Here is a 16,685-nt window from a genome sequence, read left to right on the forward strand (position 1 = left end):
GGATTTGTTTGTCCTAGCTACCTTTCCTGGCTTTGATCTCACGCCCTGCGCATCTCCTTAGGTTCTTTTAGAGTTGGTTCTCACTGTCTTCAGGCTCAAACTGATCATCGTATTGATAGTGGGGAGCGGATCTGTAAGCTCTGTACTTTAGGTGATGGAGACTGAGAGTCACTTTCTTTTTCGATACCCTATATATTACGAGATTAGAGGGAGATTTTTCTGTTTGTTCCAGGAGTGCTTCTCTCTATGACTTTTTCAGCTACTATGATCAGCGATGTCTTGCACTTTATCTTTGTGAGGCCACTATGCTCCGTGATAGCACGATCGAGTCATTGCGTCCACATCGACACTCGTCTACTCAGCTCATTACTGCCTTCTTTACACCATTATCTCCTTTGCGTGGTGCGAAAAAGCCTTCTAGCTCCACGAGATCTATTGGGCTTTCCACATGTGTCAGATACCCTTCCGGTTATTTGCACCAGCGACACTCCTCTGCAAGTGGCCAAAGACAGTACAAAGCCTCTACACATCGACAAGCATATCATTCAGTGACTGATTTCTTTTCGCCTAAGAAAGATTCCTAGTCTCTTTTGGCGTTCTCTTTGTCTCTTTATTTGTTGTTGTTTTAGTTTTGTCATTTATTTTCGGACACCTTTGTGTGTTCCGGCTGGTGTCAACCTCACTATTGTAATCTTACAGTCCCATAGACCTCTTTTTGGTCTTTTGTTGGACATTAATATAATTATCTTATCTTATCTTATCTCGAAGGTTGTTTATAAAAATAATTTTTTTTCCATCTCACTTCTTAGGATAAGAAAGACTTATTTTCAGGGAGACATTTTAGTGCCCGCACTACTTAGAGATCATGTACTCTAAGAAAAAAAACTAGTTTGACTCTAAAATTAGATATTTTTAAAGGTTATGATATACTCTTCTAGTCTTTTTGTTAGCTTTTCTAAAGAAGTTTGGGTCTAAAGGGACGATTTTGTAGCTTATAATAGAATGTGCTATTATATCCAAGTTTTTTGCCCTTGTTATTAGCATTACTAATCTTTAAAAAAAAAAACTAATTTCATGTTGAAGAGGGCTAAGACAAGATGATACTATCTCCCTTATCTTTTCATTATTGTTGCTAAGTCTTGGGGAGAAACATTGATAATGCACAAGGGGGGATTTCTTGACTCCCACAACCATGACTCTTGCGACCATCCCTCGCGATGTCTCCCGCGACCATCCCGGTTGCTCCAGCACCCATGGTGACCGCGTGTAGAGTGGTTTCCCATTGTTTGTGTTTGATTGTGGGTTACAAGTGTTCATTGGCTTCACTTCTCTTCATTGGTTTTTGCTTTTTTCACCGTCGTGGGTCCCCATGTTTGCCTTTTCCTTTTTGCCTCTTCCGCTGGCATTTGTTACCTCCATTCACTGCCGTGGTTCATGCATTAATTTGTGATTTGACTGCTGGATTGTGCAAATTTTCCTTGCTTGCATGATAGGAGAATTTTCTTGCGTCTTCTCCTATTCACCTTGTTCTTTCCCGACAACCTTTACTTTGATTTGCAAGGTGTGTTACGTGTTTGTTTCCATTGCATAACTTAGGATTTGATTCGAGGTTGACCGGATATTCCTCCTGGTTGGGTTGTGTGGGTTTTCTAGTTTGTCTACTGCTCCATGTATGTTTTCTTGGTGTTTGGGTTTGCTCTGTGTGTGTTTACCAGACTCGGGACTGCTTTCAAAATTTGTTGTGCTACACAACCCAAGCTTCTTGCATTGATTTTGTTCAGTCTTGTCCATGGGAACTTATGTGTCTCCAGTCGGGCTGAATCCTGTTTCTCCTCTGGCTTCATTCACTATCACTGCGCCCTCCTTAACCCATCAAAGGCTTTTTGACAGGGTGGTCAAAGTTGAAGCTGAGAATCAATGTGTGAAGGATAAAGTGCTTGCACTCATTGAGACCATTTCTGCTATAAAGGTATAGGTTGACTTAAACTCATCAAACCTCTCTAATATCTCGACCACTCTCATTTTCGACATTGCTAACATGAAGAACCTTTTTGATACAATCATAGAACAACATGGGGAGCTTGACACTTTCAGGGAACAATAGAATGAACTCGTGGCTAAATACACTTCCCTTTTATCCAAGACTAAGGATAATGCCAAATCTTGGATGTCAGTTTGCACCAATCCTGATTTTGCCCCTCTTGCGGGTGTGGAAAAGATTTTCCAGGGGAAGCTCACTGAGGAGCATTAGAGACGGGCTTGCGAAATTAACTTTAGGATTTGTGGCCTCCTTAGTTTCACTACTAATCCTTTGACAGTTGGACAGTCCTTTCTCCTAGAGCAGCTAGGCATCTCAGATATCACTTTAGACAAGTGTTGGGTGGTATCGGATGGTACCCGTTTTCTGCTGTTCCTCACTTTCTGATAGGTTACGGGATCTTCGATCGAAGAGGAAGCTATTCCCTCTACCTTCAAAGATCTTTTTGGATGAGGATCTTACTAGAGTAAATGTTGTAGAGCTCAGACACTCTAGGGGGGTAGTGGTTGAGGCTAGATGGGTTGGGAAGTGGGTGGTAATCCAAAACTTGAGGGCTATTATTTGGGATTCGTCCCCTAGCGGATGGGAACAGAGATAGGCTCCTCTAGCCAAATGACGGTCACACCAGCAGTCACATGGTAGAGAACCTTACTTTGTTTCTCTCCTTGTCAACTGTTGGAATGGTAATGACACTTTTTGGTCATTACCCAATTTTTTTTTTAATGTGGTTAGTTCAAAGGATATTATAGTGGTCACGAACATAGTTGGCATAATCGCCGAATAATCGGCGAGTTTCTACTAATCGCCGAGTTTTTGGGACTGGCGAGTTTTTCCCAAATTTAATCGCAAGAAAAAATCGCTGACTAATTGCCGAGTTTTTGCAAAAAATCGTCGAGTTTTTCAGAAGCACTCTTTTTAAATTTTTTTAAATTTTTTTTAATATTTTTATTAAAAACAAAAGGCAAAAAGCCTATATATATTATGTAAGATAGAGAGTTACAATATGCTAGTAGAGCTAGGAAGAGGAAAATGTGATTGTAATGATGTTTTTACTTCTAGTTTGACACAAATTATTTACTATTATGCTTCCCGCCATCAGCATTCAGCATGAGAATGTGATTTTGTACCCACTATGCATTTATATATATCTAAACTCCTGCTTCTTTCTTTTGTGTTCTCTATAATGAACTCATTAGATGCATCTTCTCATTGAAATTTGCAAAAAAATGTATTTTGAATTAAATTTTAGCGGTTTTTTTAGGTTCCCGAATTTTCCCAAGTTTTTTTTTTAAATGGCCGAGTTTTTCCCGATTAAACTTTTGGGGGGCTCGGCGAGTTTTTCAACTATGGTCACGAAGACTCATGAGAGTCCAGTCCGCCCTCTCCCATGGTTCTTTGGTCATCAGTGGCTATCTATTTACAGAGAGGAGGTTCAGGCATCTAGTGGTGTTAGTGTGGTGGTGTAGCCTATTTGATTAGAGATGACCTCATCAGTGCTACGATGGTGGTTCACTTTGACACCACAACTAGATTTATGTGGATCTAGATCAGCCATACTAGTCACCGTCTCAGAGACATTTATAGCAGTTTGTTATTTCCTGCTAGCCACCTCTCTGTATGCCATGCATAGCCTGGTGGATGGATATCCCTTCTCTGATTTGTACGAGTGTATCTCCAAGTTTTTGGGCTTGGGAGACATCATCCTGGGGGACTTCAATGCATAGACTAGAATCTTTAGACCCCTCTCCATGACCGTACTTTAGACTCGACTTGCACTCATGAGATTGATCCCGCCAGCTTGGGTCTACAACGACACTCTCAGGACTTGCTTGGGCCTCTTTCTTGTTATGGTCGCCATCTCCTCCAGCTTTGTGAGTCTTCCGATTTGTTGATCCTGAATGCCCTCCCCTGCTTTCCGTGTTGTGAGCTCTTCACTTGCTAGCCTCACTATGGGGGTGTGAGTGTGGTCAGCTATGCTCTCGCATTAGCCTCTTTTGTCCCCTTCATTAGTAGCTTCACTATCGCCCGCCTTCCTTTGGTTGACCACTCCACCCTTAGTCTCATGGTTCACTTCGCTCCCTCACCCCAACTTCCCCTGCTTCACCTCCAATCCTTATCCTTAGGCCCCTGTACCACTTTCTACTACTCGGAGTGCAACTACTATCTCTTCACCCTCCACCTCAGATGGCTTCTCCCCTAGAACGCTTGTTAGATGCCTCCCATGCTTCGTCTTTGTTTGACCTTGTTGCTACTGACATATGGGAGTCTGCCCTCCTCTCCATCCCCCACCGCACTTCTCCATCTCATGTTAGCTTTGTTAGCCAAAAATCCTGTCCCATGAACCAGTGGTACGACAACGACTGCAAATATTTCCACCGCTCCCTACGTGCTTCCTTTGCGACACGTTCTCCCTCATACACTCAATTGCATTCCTCCTTCCACCGCCTTCTTTGCTTCAAGAAGCTACTATTTGTGGATTCGTAGTACAGACCCCTCTATGACACTCTTGCTCGTAACTTGAAAACCTTTTGGCATACCTTGTGCCCCTGCCACTCTCCCTTGTCCTCTACTCTTGATTGGGATTTGTTAGTGTCCTATACCTCCACCCTTTATGATATCCTAGGCTAGATGCCTATTCACCCTCCCATCCCTCGTCACTGCCATCTTTTTACTCCCTTCACTATTAGTGAGGCCATCAGACTCATGAGATGCAACAGAGCCGCTAATGAGGAAGGATTTTAGGTAGATCTTTTCAAGCTCGATATTGCAATCCTATGTTCCTTTCTTTTGGTAATCTTCAATAGAGTGGTTTGTACTAGGTTCCCTAATTGTAGGTTGACACATGTGAGTTTTCCGATCTATAAGTCCGGGCTGGTTTTATACCCTGACAATTATAGAACCATCATGATTGCGCATACCTTTGCCAAGCTTTATGCCACAGTCTTGAATACTATCTTGACCAGATAGCTTGTTAGGAAACAATGTTGTGCTAGGGGACAGGTTTGGTTTTGTACCAATTTTCAAACTATGGATCACATATTGACGCTGCAAGCTATCATTGAGGAGGTTTGATATCATGTTGCAAAAGTCTACTGCTGTTTCGTAGACTTTTGTAAGGCTTTTGACTCTATTCCCCATGGGGCCTTTTTCCAAACGCTTAGGAAAATTGGTATTTCAGACATTGCTTTGACACCGATTATGAAACTGTACGAGTCAGTGGTTGGTAGATTTATGAGTCCTGAGGGTTTTTCTAATTCGATTCACAATACCATTGGGGTGAAGCAAGGCTGCCCTCTTTCCCCCACATTATTCGGTATCTACATCAATGAGCTCAAGGCCTTCCTCAGTGAGGCTTTGCTCCCCAGAGATGGTTGCTAGTTACACCAAGTTCTTATTTGTGTTCTCTTTTGTTGATGATGTGGTTCTCCTGGCCTCCTCCTCGAAGGGGCTCTAGAGACTTACTGATCGGTTAGCCTCCTTTTGTGATTGTTGCCCGCTTGTGAACTTGAGTGAGACTCGGGTTATGGTCTGCAACTGCTTGAAGACTCATCTTCATTTTACCTTTCAAGGTCAGGCGATTGAGATTGTCTCGTCATACACTTACCTCGGGGTTAAGTTCTCTGGCCCCCGCTTCAGCATGAGGCATGCCCACTTGTCCAGGATTGCCAAGGGGATGGGTTCTCTCGCCCTTTTGGAGAGACAATGCTTCCAACATCACATTCAAGACACAGAGTCCAAGTTATCTCTCTTGGATTCTTTGGTTAGACCAACAATTCTATACGACTCAGTGGTTTGGGGACCTTCACTTCTCAACTCTGATTGGGCATCAGTCGAGCAGGTCTAGACCTTTCTCCTCCATTGGATCATTAGATGTCACTATTATACCTTGCACAGTATTATTTTGGCAAAGTTCAGGGCTTTCCTTTTCAGGCTTAGCTCTATTTTCGATTTGATTTGGTTTCTCCATCACCTCAGGGGTTTTGTAGACTCTGCAGATGGTTATCATAGATACTCCTACCTCGCATACGGCTCCTCCATTGACATCACCAACTCCTAGTTGAGGCCCAAAGTTTATTATTGGTATACCCAGGCCAATGCCTTATTGAGCTCGATTGGGATAGATATTGATCATCTCCCATCTTACTAGTTCTCATTGGATGCTCCTGCTCATGTCCTCCCCTTACAATAGGAGTTGAATGGGCATGTCAGACTTGACATATACAGACAATAGATCACCACGACTTGGATTAACCCTCATGGGGGTCTGCGCCTGCAGATGGCCTTTTACTCGGAGCACTTTCTTGAGATCTACGATGTGACTATTGCGTGCCCTTTCTACTTGAGTTAGCATTGGAGTCATGCCCTCCATATCTCCTTGGGATCTTTCAGAATTGGTTCTCACAGGCTACGATGTTAGACGGATCACCATTCGACCAGAAATGATTGGATTTGCCACCTTTGCTTTCTATTAGAGACCAAGACTAAAATCCATTTCATCTTTAGATGCCCCATTTACTATGAGATCAGAGGCAGGTTCCTTTGCTTATTCAGAGATTGCAGATCTCTTTCAGCCATCCTCAGTCACCCCGACCAGCGATGTTTAGTTCTCTACCTCCGAGAGGCTTCATAGCTTCGTGACCACACTTTACAGCTTATGTTTGCCTCAGAGTCAGGCCTTGGATCAGCTCTTCACCTCCTTTTTTTCGCCCATGTCATCCTTAAGGGGCATGAAGCGGCTGCTAGATACACCCATCTCTGGATGTACTAGATCTATTAGACCTTGTCGCGGATTCATTAGGCAGTAACACCCTATCTCCAGCGCTACTCAGAGATGGGTCTGGACCCCTGTTCATCCCGGGTCTTATCCTTTAGTGTTGGATTTATTTGTACTGAGAAAGGATATTTAGCTCTTCTCTTGTCAGTTGGTTTTGTTTCATTTCTTTGCTTTATTGTTTGCTCTTTCTCAGTTGGTGCTCCTGATGGGTTGCTCATCGTCCTTGTTGTATCTTCCAGTCCCTTGGACCTTTGTTGGTCTTTTGTTGGACATTAGTATCATTGTCTTATCTTATCTTATTTTTGAGCCTTTAAGGGGGTTAAAGTTGCTTCTTGTTTACATCCTTCATCTCATGAACAATTTGTGTATGCATCATTTTTGGCTCTTCTATTGTGGAAGGTAGACAATGAAAAACCTTGTTGAACAATTATACTAAAGCGTTTAATCAACATTTTAGTTACACTAAGAGTGTGGGCTTTTGTCAATAGTAATTGTGCCTTCCAATATAAGATTGTTAGAATTTTGGGGTGTGTAAAAGTTGACCTTATTGCTACTTGTCTTGGTCTTCCTTTGTCTACCATTGAATGTCGAGTTACCAATCTTTGAATAGAAGGGTTATAACATGATTTATTCCACTGGTGGTAATGATAATAGTTAACTTTAAGGGAACATTTCAATAGAGCCCTCAACATAAAGAAAATCAATCTTTATTCCATTCCTAGGATTGACGAGTTCATAAATGAGCTTCAAGGTGTAGTGTATTTCTATAAGTTTCATCTAGTTTTAGGATATCATCAAATAAGGGTTAGGAATGAGGATGTGCACAAAACAAATTATAGGTTTAATTATGGGCAGTATGGTTTTTGGCTATGCCAACTAGGTTGACCAATGCACCAGTCACATTTTGGTCATCGATGAACTCATTATGTATTTTACAATTGAGGAAATTTGTGCTAGTTTTCTTCAATGACATCTTGATTTATTACAAGTAATGGGAGGAGCATTTGGTCCACATAGATGAGATGCTTGGTATGCTTGAGCAACATTCTTTCTATGCCAAAGCACCCAAATATGAGTTTGGTTTAATCGAGATTATTTGAGACATAAAATTAGTGCCTAATGGGTTCACATGGATGAAGAAAAATTCAAGGCAGTAAGTGATTGGTGACAACCTAGAACTTTGTCACATTTGAGAGGATTTGTGGGAATTTGCAGCTATTATACGAGGTCTGTGAAAGAGTTTTCAGAGCTTGCATTACCATTGAGGTATTTCACAAAGATTTCCCTTGGTTTAGTTAAACATGTATCTATTTCAACTTCTTCAATATATATTCTCATAAATCAACTTCAGACAAAAAGCAAATGCTTGCCCACTTTTGAAAAAAAGGTCATCATTTTTCTTCTGCAGTAAGAAAAGTGCATAAAAAACCAATGCTTCTTCTTTTGGACTTGAAAATGATTATGGGAACAAGAAAATGTGTTCATTATCTGAATCCTCTGTATTTAAATTTTTCACTTTATTTTTGTGTAGTTTGTTTATTTGATAAACATAAAACCTTAACAGGTCATCTCTTCTAAATTTTGCAGAATGCTCAACATGCTATTGCAAATGCCCGTGCAGCTTTGATTTACATAATGCTAGCCTTGTCTGGGCATATGGATGATCTTCTTCCAAAGTTTAAGGTTTTTTTCAGCTATCTTCTAATGTTCTATGGTTGTTTACATGCTGTCTTAACAAATGCAGGTATAGCTTAGCTTAATAATATTTTTTATGGACCCACAATATGAATGTAATGCAGTTTCTTTTCTTATTTAACATGGCAGGATGCAAAACACAGTTTACTTTTTCTTATTGAAATGTTAGAGCCCTTTTTAGTACCAGCAATCACGACAATAAAGAATACTATTGCATTTGGAGATGTATCTACTGTCTTCTTGGAGAAACAGGAAAAGATTTGTGCGATAGCACTGGACATTCTTTGTACTGCAGTGCAAAGACCTGCTGTCCTACCAGCTCTGGAGAATGAATGGAGACGAGGGGTTGTGGAACCAAGGTACTTCATTCAAAGCTTTGAAATATTAAATGAGAAACCATTTTTTAAACATTATGGTGGATGAAACATGCGCGAGAGTCCACTTGATGCAGCCATTAATAATGAAATGTGACAGCAATTAGAGAGATTGAAGTGCATAATAAGTTTTAATAAATAGGCTAGAATGTCATATAGGTATAAGATGCTTTTTCCCTTGAGTTTAGTCACAGAAACTGTCTAAAAGCTTGCTTCTCCCTACTGGGATTACCCACTTTCTGTAATGATGTTCTTCTGTGACAAAAAAAGACTAGCACAGAGTTGCTCTTTCCTCTAGTTGCCTGGTTTGATGGTAATGTTTAGGGTTCAGATATGGGTTTCCTCCTGTCTACTCACTAACTTGTGTCAATGACAAAATTCTTATAGGCTTCATGTAAATAATTTATTGTGTAAGTTATACAGTTTTCTGTTTTCTTTTCCCCCAAATATCACTAGAACTCTTGTGCATTGGACTTCTGTTTTTCATTATAATTCTTGCTCACCTTCTATTTATTTAATATAGGCAGTATGCATGATGCATTTTCTACTTTGTTAAATATTCCTGTGGTTCATGGAATTGAGATACAAATTGGGAGTCACTGATTGGTTTTACTGTCTTTATCTATTATTTGTCTAAATTTTGAATTGTACTTCTCTATACATGTACATATGACTTACTTTTGCAAATGTGGTGTAGTGTGCTTCTCTCCATTTTGGCTCCTCATGTGCCATTGCCACCTGGGATCAATTTTTGTAAAAGTTCGATAACTAAAGGTGCAGAGCATGAGGCATCTACATTTTTAACTGTTTCTTCTGTTCACCCTACAACAGTGGGTAAAACCAGTGGTATAGAGGAAGATGTGGATGGAAAATCTGACATGGTAGATGGAAATTCAAGGAGTGATGCAACTGAAGATGGTAGTCTTCTTTTTGCTCCTACAGAGTTGAAAAACATATCACTTAGGAAGTTCTCTACCCCTTTTGAGGGAAATCTTTCTGAAACTCAGAGCTTTGGTCAAGTAAATTTGAAGCATGACGGAAAACTATTTAAAGAAAAAGACAATATATCAAAGAAAAAGTTAATTCTGGACATTGGCTGTGCAAATGAATACTTCGATTTGCAAAGAGAATATTTGCAACTAGTGAATCATCAGGACCGTGAGTTAAGAGCCTCAGAGTTCAGACGTTTTGCAGAGGAATTGCATACACAATCTGAGATAAACTTGGAAAGTCATGATGCTGCAATTGATGCATTACTTTTAGCAGCAGAGTGCCATCTGAATCCATATTTTATGATGGGTTCCAGTGAAAATGAACAGCTTACAAACAGAATTGTTGCCAGTAAAGACTTGACATCATTTCATGTTAATGAGATCATTGTGGATGAGCCTTCTGTTAGTGTTGGAAAATCGGGAGTGCAAATAATTGCTCAACTGGAGGGAATGAGAGATAAGACTGTAATTGACATTCTTCTTCAAGCTGCACAATGGGACAGCAGAATTCATAATGCAACTTCAAATGAAAATTCGTTTGAGGATAAATCAATAGATTATGAGCTTGAAGAAAGGCCATATGGTATTAAAATTTTCCCTGATGATGAACAGTCAACTGATGCTGTTACTCTACTGCGTCAGCATCAGTCTCTACTCTGTGGTTTTTTAGTTAGGCAATTACAAAGGGAGCAGCATAACATGTATGAAGTTCTTTTGCATGGTCTTCTATTTTTCCTATATTCAGCAACACACTTATCTTGCAATTCAGAGAATGTTGTTGATGTAATTTTGCAGTCTGCTGAGCGATTGAATAGATTGTTATTTTCTCTTCATCAAGAACAAAAGGAAACCAGTCCTCCAGTAGAACCTGCAAAAATACATCAAGTCAGGCGACAGTGGGCTCTTCTTCAAAGAATAGTATTTGTGGCTAGTGGCAATGGCATAATGGAGAATGGCAACATTCATAGCAGAATAGGGTGTTGGTACAGGGATTTGATTCCGGTTTCATCATGGATGGACAGAATATCAAGATTTTCATCCTCGCCACTGCCTTTGGTTAGATATATAGGATGGATGGGACTAGCCTATTATGCAGCTGAACACAAGAAAAAAGGGTTGCTTCTCACACAAGACATGCGACAGCTGACTGGCTTGCTATCTATCTTTTCAGATGAACTGATATCTGTAAAAGGTTCACTTAAAGGGAAAAGGAATGTAGGATTGCAAGAAGCTTGCGTTCTTGAACTCAATGTTGGTAAACTCGAGAGGCCTGTTACCATAAACAGTCCTTTAGATTCATTAGATACTGATGGTGTTGTCCATGCACTTTATCCCGAAATGGATATAGTCTTTCCAGATTTGAGAAAGCATTTTTTCACATATGCTGAGATTATGCTAGAAGCTGTTTGTTTGCAAGTAAAGGCATTGCCACCTTCTTCTATTCCAGATTTATTAAGTTGGTTTTCAGAGTTGTGCTCTAGCCCTTTCTTAGATTTAGATAGAGATCAATATGCACATGTTGATGCGAATAATGACATTTTGAAAGGTGTGGTGGTGTCTAATGTGAAGTGCATTTTACTGCACATATTGGAAGTAATTGTTTTGGAACACATGGAAGCTATTATCCCTGAGATACCAAGGGTTATTCAGGTCTTGCTGTCCTTGTGCAGCAGTTCCTATTGTGACGTGCCTTTATTAGATTCAGTACTAAGTGTGTTAAAGCCTCTGATTTCTTATACTGTTGCAACAGCATCTGCTTCAGAGAAATTTGTAGAGGATGATCCCTCAAGCATGAATTTTGAATCTTTGTGCTTTGATGCCCTTATAAATCAGCTCGAATCTGGTCCTGAACAGAAGAAAGGCACAATGGTTAACAATTCACAAGGTGCATTGTTGATTTCTCTGGCTGGATCTCTTCTTTCTGATCTATCTATTTCAAGGAGGAGGCAACTTATGCAGTCATTGTTGCAATGGGCAAGATTTACTGGATTTCAAGCAACAACAACTTACTACAATTACCTGTGTGCATTTCAAAAGGTTCTAGAAGGTTGCAATTCTTTGGTGCAAGAAACATTAAGAGACCTCGGTGCTTCATTGATGACTGAATATCCTTGCTCTAGAAAAGATTCAAATGACTTCATTTGCAAGGAGCTGTTGGATATAGAACTTAGTGATGGGGGAAGGAAAACTTCAGACCTACATGGAGTTCAATGTCAAGAAGAAAGGTCTAAAGTGGCAGACTCTTTTCAAGTGAAAGATCAGACAAGTACAGGTGATGGTGATATCATTGAACATGGAACAAAGCAAGCTGGTAGTAATGCTTTGCAACATTTTTCATGTATTTCAGATGTTGAAGATTTCACACAGAGCTTAGAGGCTCTGATTTTTACATTAAGCCCTACAGTTGAGATTTGCTGGAAATTTCACTCACAAATGACATGCAAATTGTCACAGACAGGAGCAGCCTGCTTATTACACTCTGGATCCTTATTGTTAAATTACCAATCAATTCATTCAAACAAAGCTATTAAGAGAAATGAATCCTCCGAAATTGTATCTGAAAGTGAACAAAATTCTCTTGTATTGCAAAATTCTCTTCAAGGTCTAGGTCAAGCTGTTTTGACTTTGCAGCAGAACCACTGCTGGCAAGTAGCAGCTATGCTTCTTGAATATCTTTTGTCTTTGCCAAATTCTTTTTCTTTGGATGGTGTATTGGGTCGTATATGTTGTGCACTTTCATTTGTATGCTGTCATGCACCCAAAGTCACATGGAGATTGCAGACAGGAAGGTGGTTGTCAAAATTGTTTCAAAGAGACTGTCTGGATTTTTCAAGTTCTACGTCGTCTTTAGCTGATTTATTTTGCACAATGCTTGAGCATTCTGAACCAGAGCAAAGATATATAGCTCTTCAGCATCTCGGTAGGATTGTTGAACTTGAAGAACTTGGGAGGCTTACATCTTCATCTATATCAGGAAGCTCAAGTTCACATATGAATATGGTTATGACTGTGAAGAGAGTGAGCCAACGGGGAGTTGTTCCAGCACTGGTTGCGAATACCTGGGACAGAATAGCATCTCTTGCAGCATGCGAGCCATCTTTAACCTTAAGAAAGGAAGCTATGGAGTTGTTAGGACGATTCATTCCATTTTGTGAACACTATCAATTGCGTTCATTTTTCAGTTCCGTTGATACTATACTACCAGGTTTATGTATGCCATCTTATTCAATGCAAGATGGACCACTTACAGTTCTCGGATTATCAGTTCTTGCCCGTGCCTGTCTATACTCTGAAGTTGATGATATTGATGTTATATCTGCAAGTGTATGGGACAACCTGGAGCTTTTGGCAAAGTCTAAGAATGGTATGCTCCCTAGCACTTTTAAAAGTTAAAACAGATGTATTGTCATGTTTTTTAGAGTTATAATTTCAAAAAGCATATAAAATACAGATAATACATGATCTAGATTTTGTCAGTTGGCTGCCATAAAGATCAAATCTGAGCTTATAGTACTGAGAGAGATACAGGCAGGAAGCAAAACCAAGTAAAACTGACCAGAATAACTGCTTGACTTGATTTGGTGATCAAGGTCCCAAAGAAAAATGGTACAGGGTGTTTGGTAGTCAACAAATTGAGGGAGGTACCGATGCACAAGCAGAGTCTGAATATTGGGTATTGGTAGGAAGTAGAATCAATGCTAACATCAGGGTTTAGAAAACATTGCTTGGAACAGATGGAGGAGCAGTGGGGAGGGACAAATTAACAGGGAAGTTTAGAGTATTTGAGGAAATGTTAATAGAAGTGGGGGAAAGGGATATTGGTAAAATAAACAATACCACTAGACTCTGTAGAGATAAAAGTGGGAACAATACATGGTGTAGTTCATATGCTTCTTCATGGTACACTATATAATTAATGGCAAATTGTCACTAGAAACAAAAAAGAAAAGTTCATTGAAAAGGAAGAAAGAAACAAAGAATAAAAATGAAGTAGAAAGAAAGAAAAAAAGAAAGAAACAAAGAATATAAAGCAAAGTTGCATGGACACGGATGCAGATACAGGTATTGTATTGGACACAGATACAGATACAGATATAGGTATGGTATTAGATGCAGATACAGCCTATGCATCAAATGACATTCATGAAAAACACTTAACACATATTTAACACAATTCCCTAAAGTTATTAGAGTAGGTTTTCATTACTTTTAGAAGCAACATAGAGGCATAATTGCTACATAAATAATTATGAGTTGATTTACTTATTTATAATATACAAACCATTAACCATAATCAAATCATCAATAATGTCATTTTAATCTAAACTAGCACCAAGTAAAACTCAAATATAAATTAAAGAATATTAAAAATAAAAATTCAAATATAACGAATGAATAAACAAAAATAACCTAAACTTCAATATAAAAATTCAGAAAAAAACATAAATTAAAATAGAAACTGCATTAATGAAGTTTTTAAATTAAGTTTAGGAATAGTCACATCAAACTTTTTAAAAATTAAATCACATGGCTGGAAAGATAATTTTTTTGGCAACATGTGGATATGGTTTTGGATATCCAATGTGTATAGTTTCTGACTGCATATATTTAGATTTTTTTTGAATGTTGATGCAAATTTTCATCATATGTTTTGTTGATGCCGATGGTGAGCATGCTGTCAGGCTAGAAAGTACTGATTGAAGCAGTGAATAGTTGCTAAAGGTTAGTTAATGCACACTTGTTTTGTATAAAAAGCTCTAGATTGTAGTTCTTTAATATTTCTAGTGTGGCTAAGGTGCGGAAAATTTCTTTACCTATATCATGATATGCTTGATTCAATTTCCAAGTAACATTTGAGAAACCAACTACAAACTTTCTATAGAATTTCTTCAATTCTAAGAAATTGTGAAGTTATATTTCTGTGAGACCATGAGTGCCTTTACAAAAGCATCTCGTGAATGGATGCAGTTACTGTCTGGATCCATATTTACTCCATGCAATGATAAACTCAAGATTATCAATCTTCTAAATGGTGAAAGAACATCTCTCTGAAATGACACAATTTTTTATTCCACAAAGGGCTGGAAAATCTGTAGACCTGACAGGTTTTCTTTGTATGTTTTTTGAAAAGGAGTATGCCATGAAGATAAAAACCAGAGAGGCAAGTATTGAATGGTTGAAGGACGTTGTGGGAATATTGGACAAGATGAAGAACATAAACAACCATCCGAACAAGCCTTCCTTTTGCTTACAAGTTTATCATAGGGCTTAATATATATTTTATGGCCTTGAGGTCTATCTTTGTAAAGAACTTTGCACCAATGATCTGGTCAAAGAAATCTTGCAACTGTGGAATGGGATGGTGGTTATTCACAATAACCTTTTCAAGGCTTTGTGGTTTAGACAAGCTCTCCGTGTGCCATTTTTATTTGGCAAGTACATGAACTGTGTTGAATAGGGCTGACACTATTGAAATTCTGCAACATAGTTGAGAGTTAGGGCTTTGCAGCACTAGCACATGTAGTGGGGATGATCTTGCAGCTTTTGGTGTAGATGTCATGTGGCACGGAATGCTGCCATTGTAGTTGTACAGAAAGATAGTGAAAGTCATTGATCCTCCTGGATTTGGGAATTACAAGTTAACAAAAGATTGTGACAATCAAGTTAATTGGTCGAAGGGATAATGTCACCTTTAAAGAATAGCATTAGTTCACAAAACCTCTCGAGAAGGCTCCTTCCTTCTCTCTCAGGTTTCTCTATGCTGGTGGGAAAGGGTTATTTGCTAAATAGTTTCCTTCTAGGACCTATTCACACCTAGTTCTTAAGTTTAGTTAGGCCAGTTTTAGGGAAAACAAGATACTAATTTCTTTTTGTCTCATATCATGATTGTGACATTTGTCTTAATCCTATCCTTTTTAAGGTCTCATGTTGCTTTTATAAGCAAGGCATCTCTTGCACATTATACATCTTGAGCATCTTGTGAATATTGTATTTGTCCTTGTATTCTTGTTTGGTGGAATAACTTCAAATTGTTGCTTCTCTCGCGTGTGAAAGGTTATTTGGTGTTGTAGATTTAGTGATCTTGGTTGGCAAATTCAACGCTTTATTCCTTTAGAAGAATATTTATTCTTCTTTTTTAAACAGCATCCATGACAGATTGTTACAGTCCTTTAGAACAGCTGTTCTGAAACAGGTTGAAACTTTCTGTCAAATTTGTACTTCATCAGAAGTTTTACACCAAACCATTTGCCTTGTACTTGAACAGATACATCTATTTTCTTATAGTACTTTTATTTTTGTTTGTCTGTTTCAATTATTTTGTCTGCTTTGGTTTCAAATAGTTATAATCTGTTAACATTAAAGTGACTGGTGCGATTTCACTCCATGCAAGACGGTAATTCAGGCTGTTACTTCTCACTGATCTTGTTTACGTTTCCTCTTTCAAACTCCATTCTTCTCTAGAGATTCCTGAACGCTTATGATTCTATCAAGTCTTCTGGCTTCTCACAACTTCAAACCCTAAACACATACACCTATTTCTTTGCACTGTGATACCATATTGATAGAATGAAACAAAGCTCTATAGTTTTCAGACAAAAAAGGGAAACAAAGATGATATATACCATGCTCATTCATTGGTACAGTTAGTATTGATTTTGGTAAACCAACTTGCAAGTTTGTGAGTAGAATACAAATAACTTTAGGAACTACTTTTTATTTAAAATAAGTTTCTCACGTAATTAGTCACTTGATATTGCTCATCAATAGTAGTTTATATCATAAACTTGTTCTGATCATAGTATGTGATTTGT

The 16,685-nt window shown here is 38.8% G+C and overlaps 1 protein-coding gene across 6 annotated transcripts in view; it reads left to right on the plus strand.

Moving 5' to 3' along the window:
- Positions 1 to 16,685, plus strand: part of LOC149574814 (uncharacterized) — a 281,315-nt gene that overhangs the window by 159,389 nt on the left and 105,241 nt on the right. For all 6 annotated transcript variants that reach the window (XM_089814646.1, XM_089814650.1, XM_089814651.1 and 3 more), the window contains exons 15-17: positions 8,400 to 8,495; positions 8,637 to 8,866; positions 9,579 to 13,237. In XM_089814646.1, coding sequence (XP_089670772.1) covers positions 8,400 to 8,495; positions 8,637 to 8,866; positions 9,579 to 13,237 — 3,985 coding nt within the window. The remainder of the gene's footprint in view (positions 1 to 8,399; positions 8,496 to 8,636; positions 8,867 to 9,578; positions 13,238 to 16,685) is intronic.

The sequence above is a fragment of the Cupressus sempervirens genome, chromosome 2 (genome assembly GCF_028749045.1).
Source record: "Cupressus sempervirens isolate cs-2001-9-10 chromosome 2, ASM2874904v1, whole genome shotgun sequence".
NCBI lineage: Eukaryota > Viridiplantae > Streptophyta > Pinopsida > Cupressales > Cupressaceae > Cupressus > Cupressus sempervirens.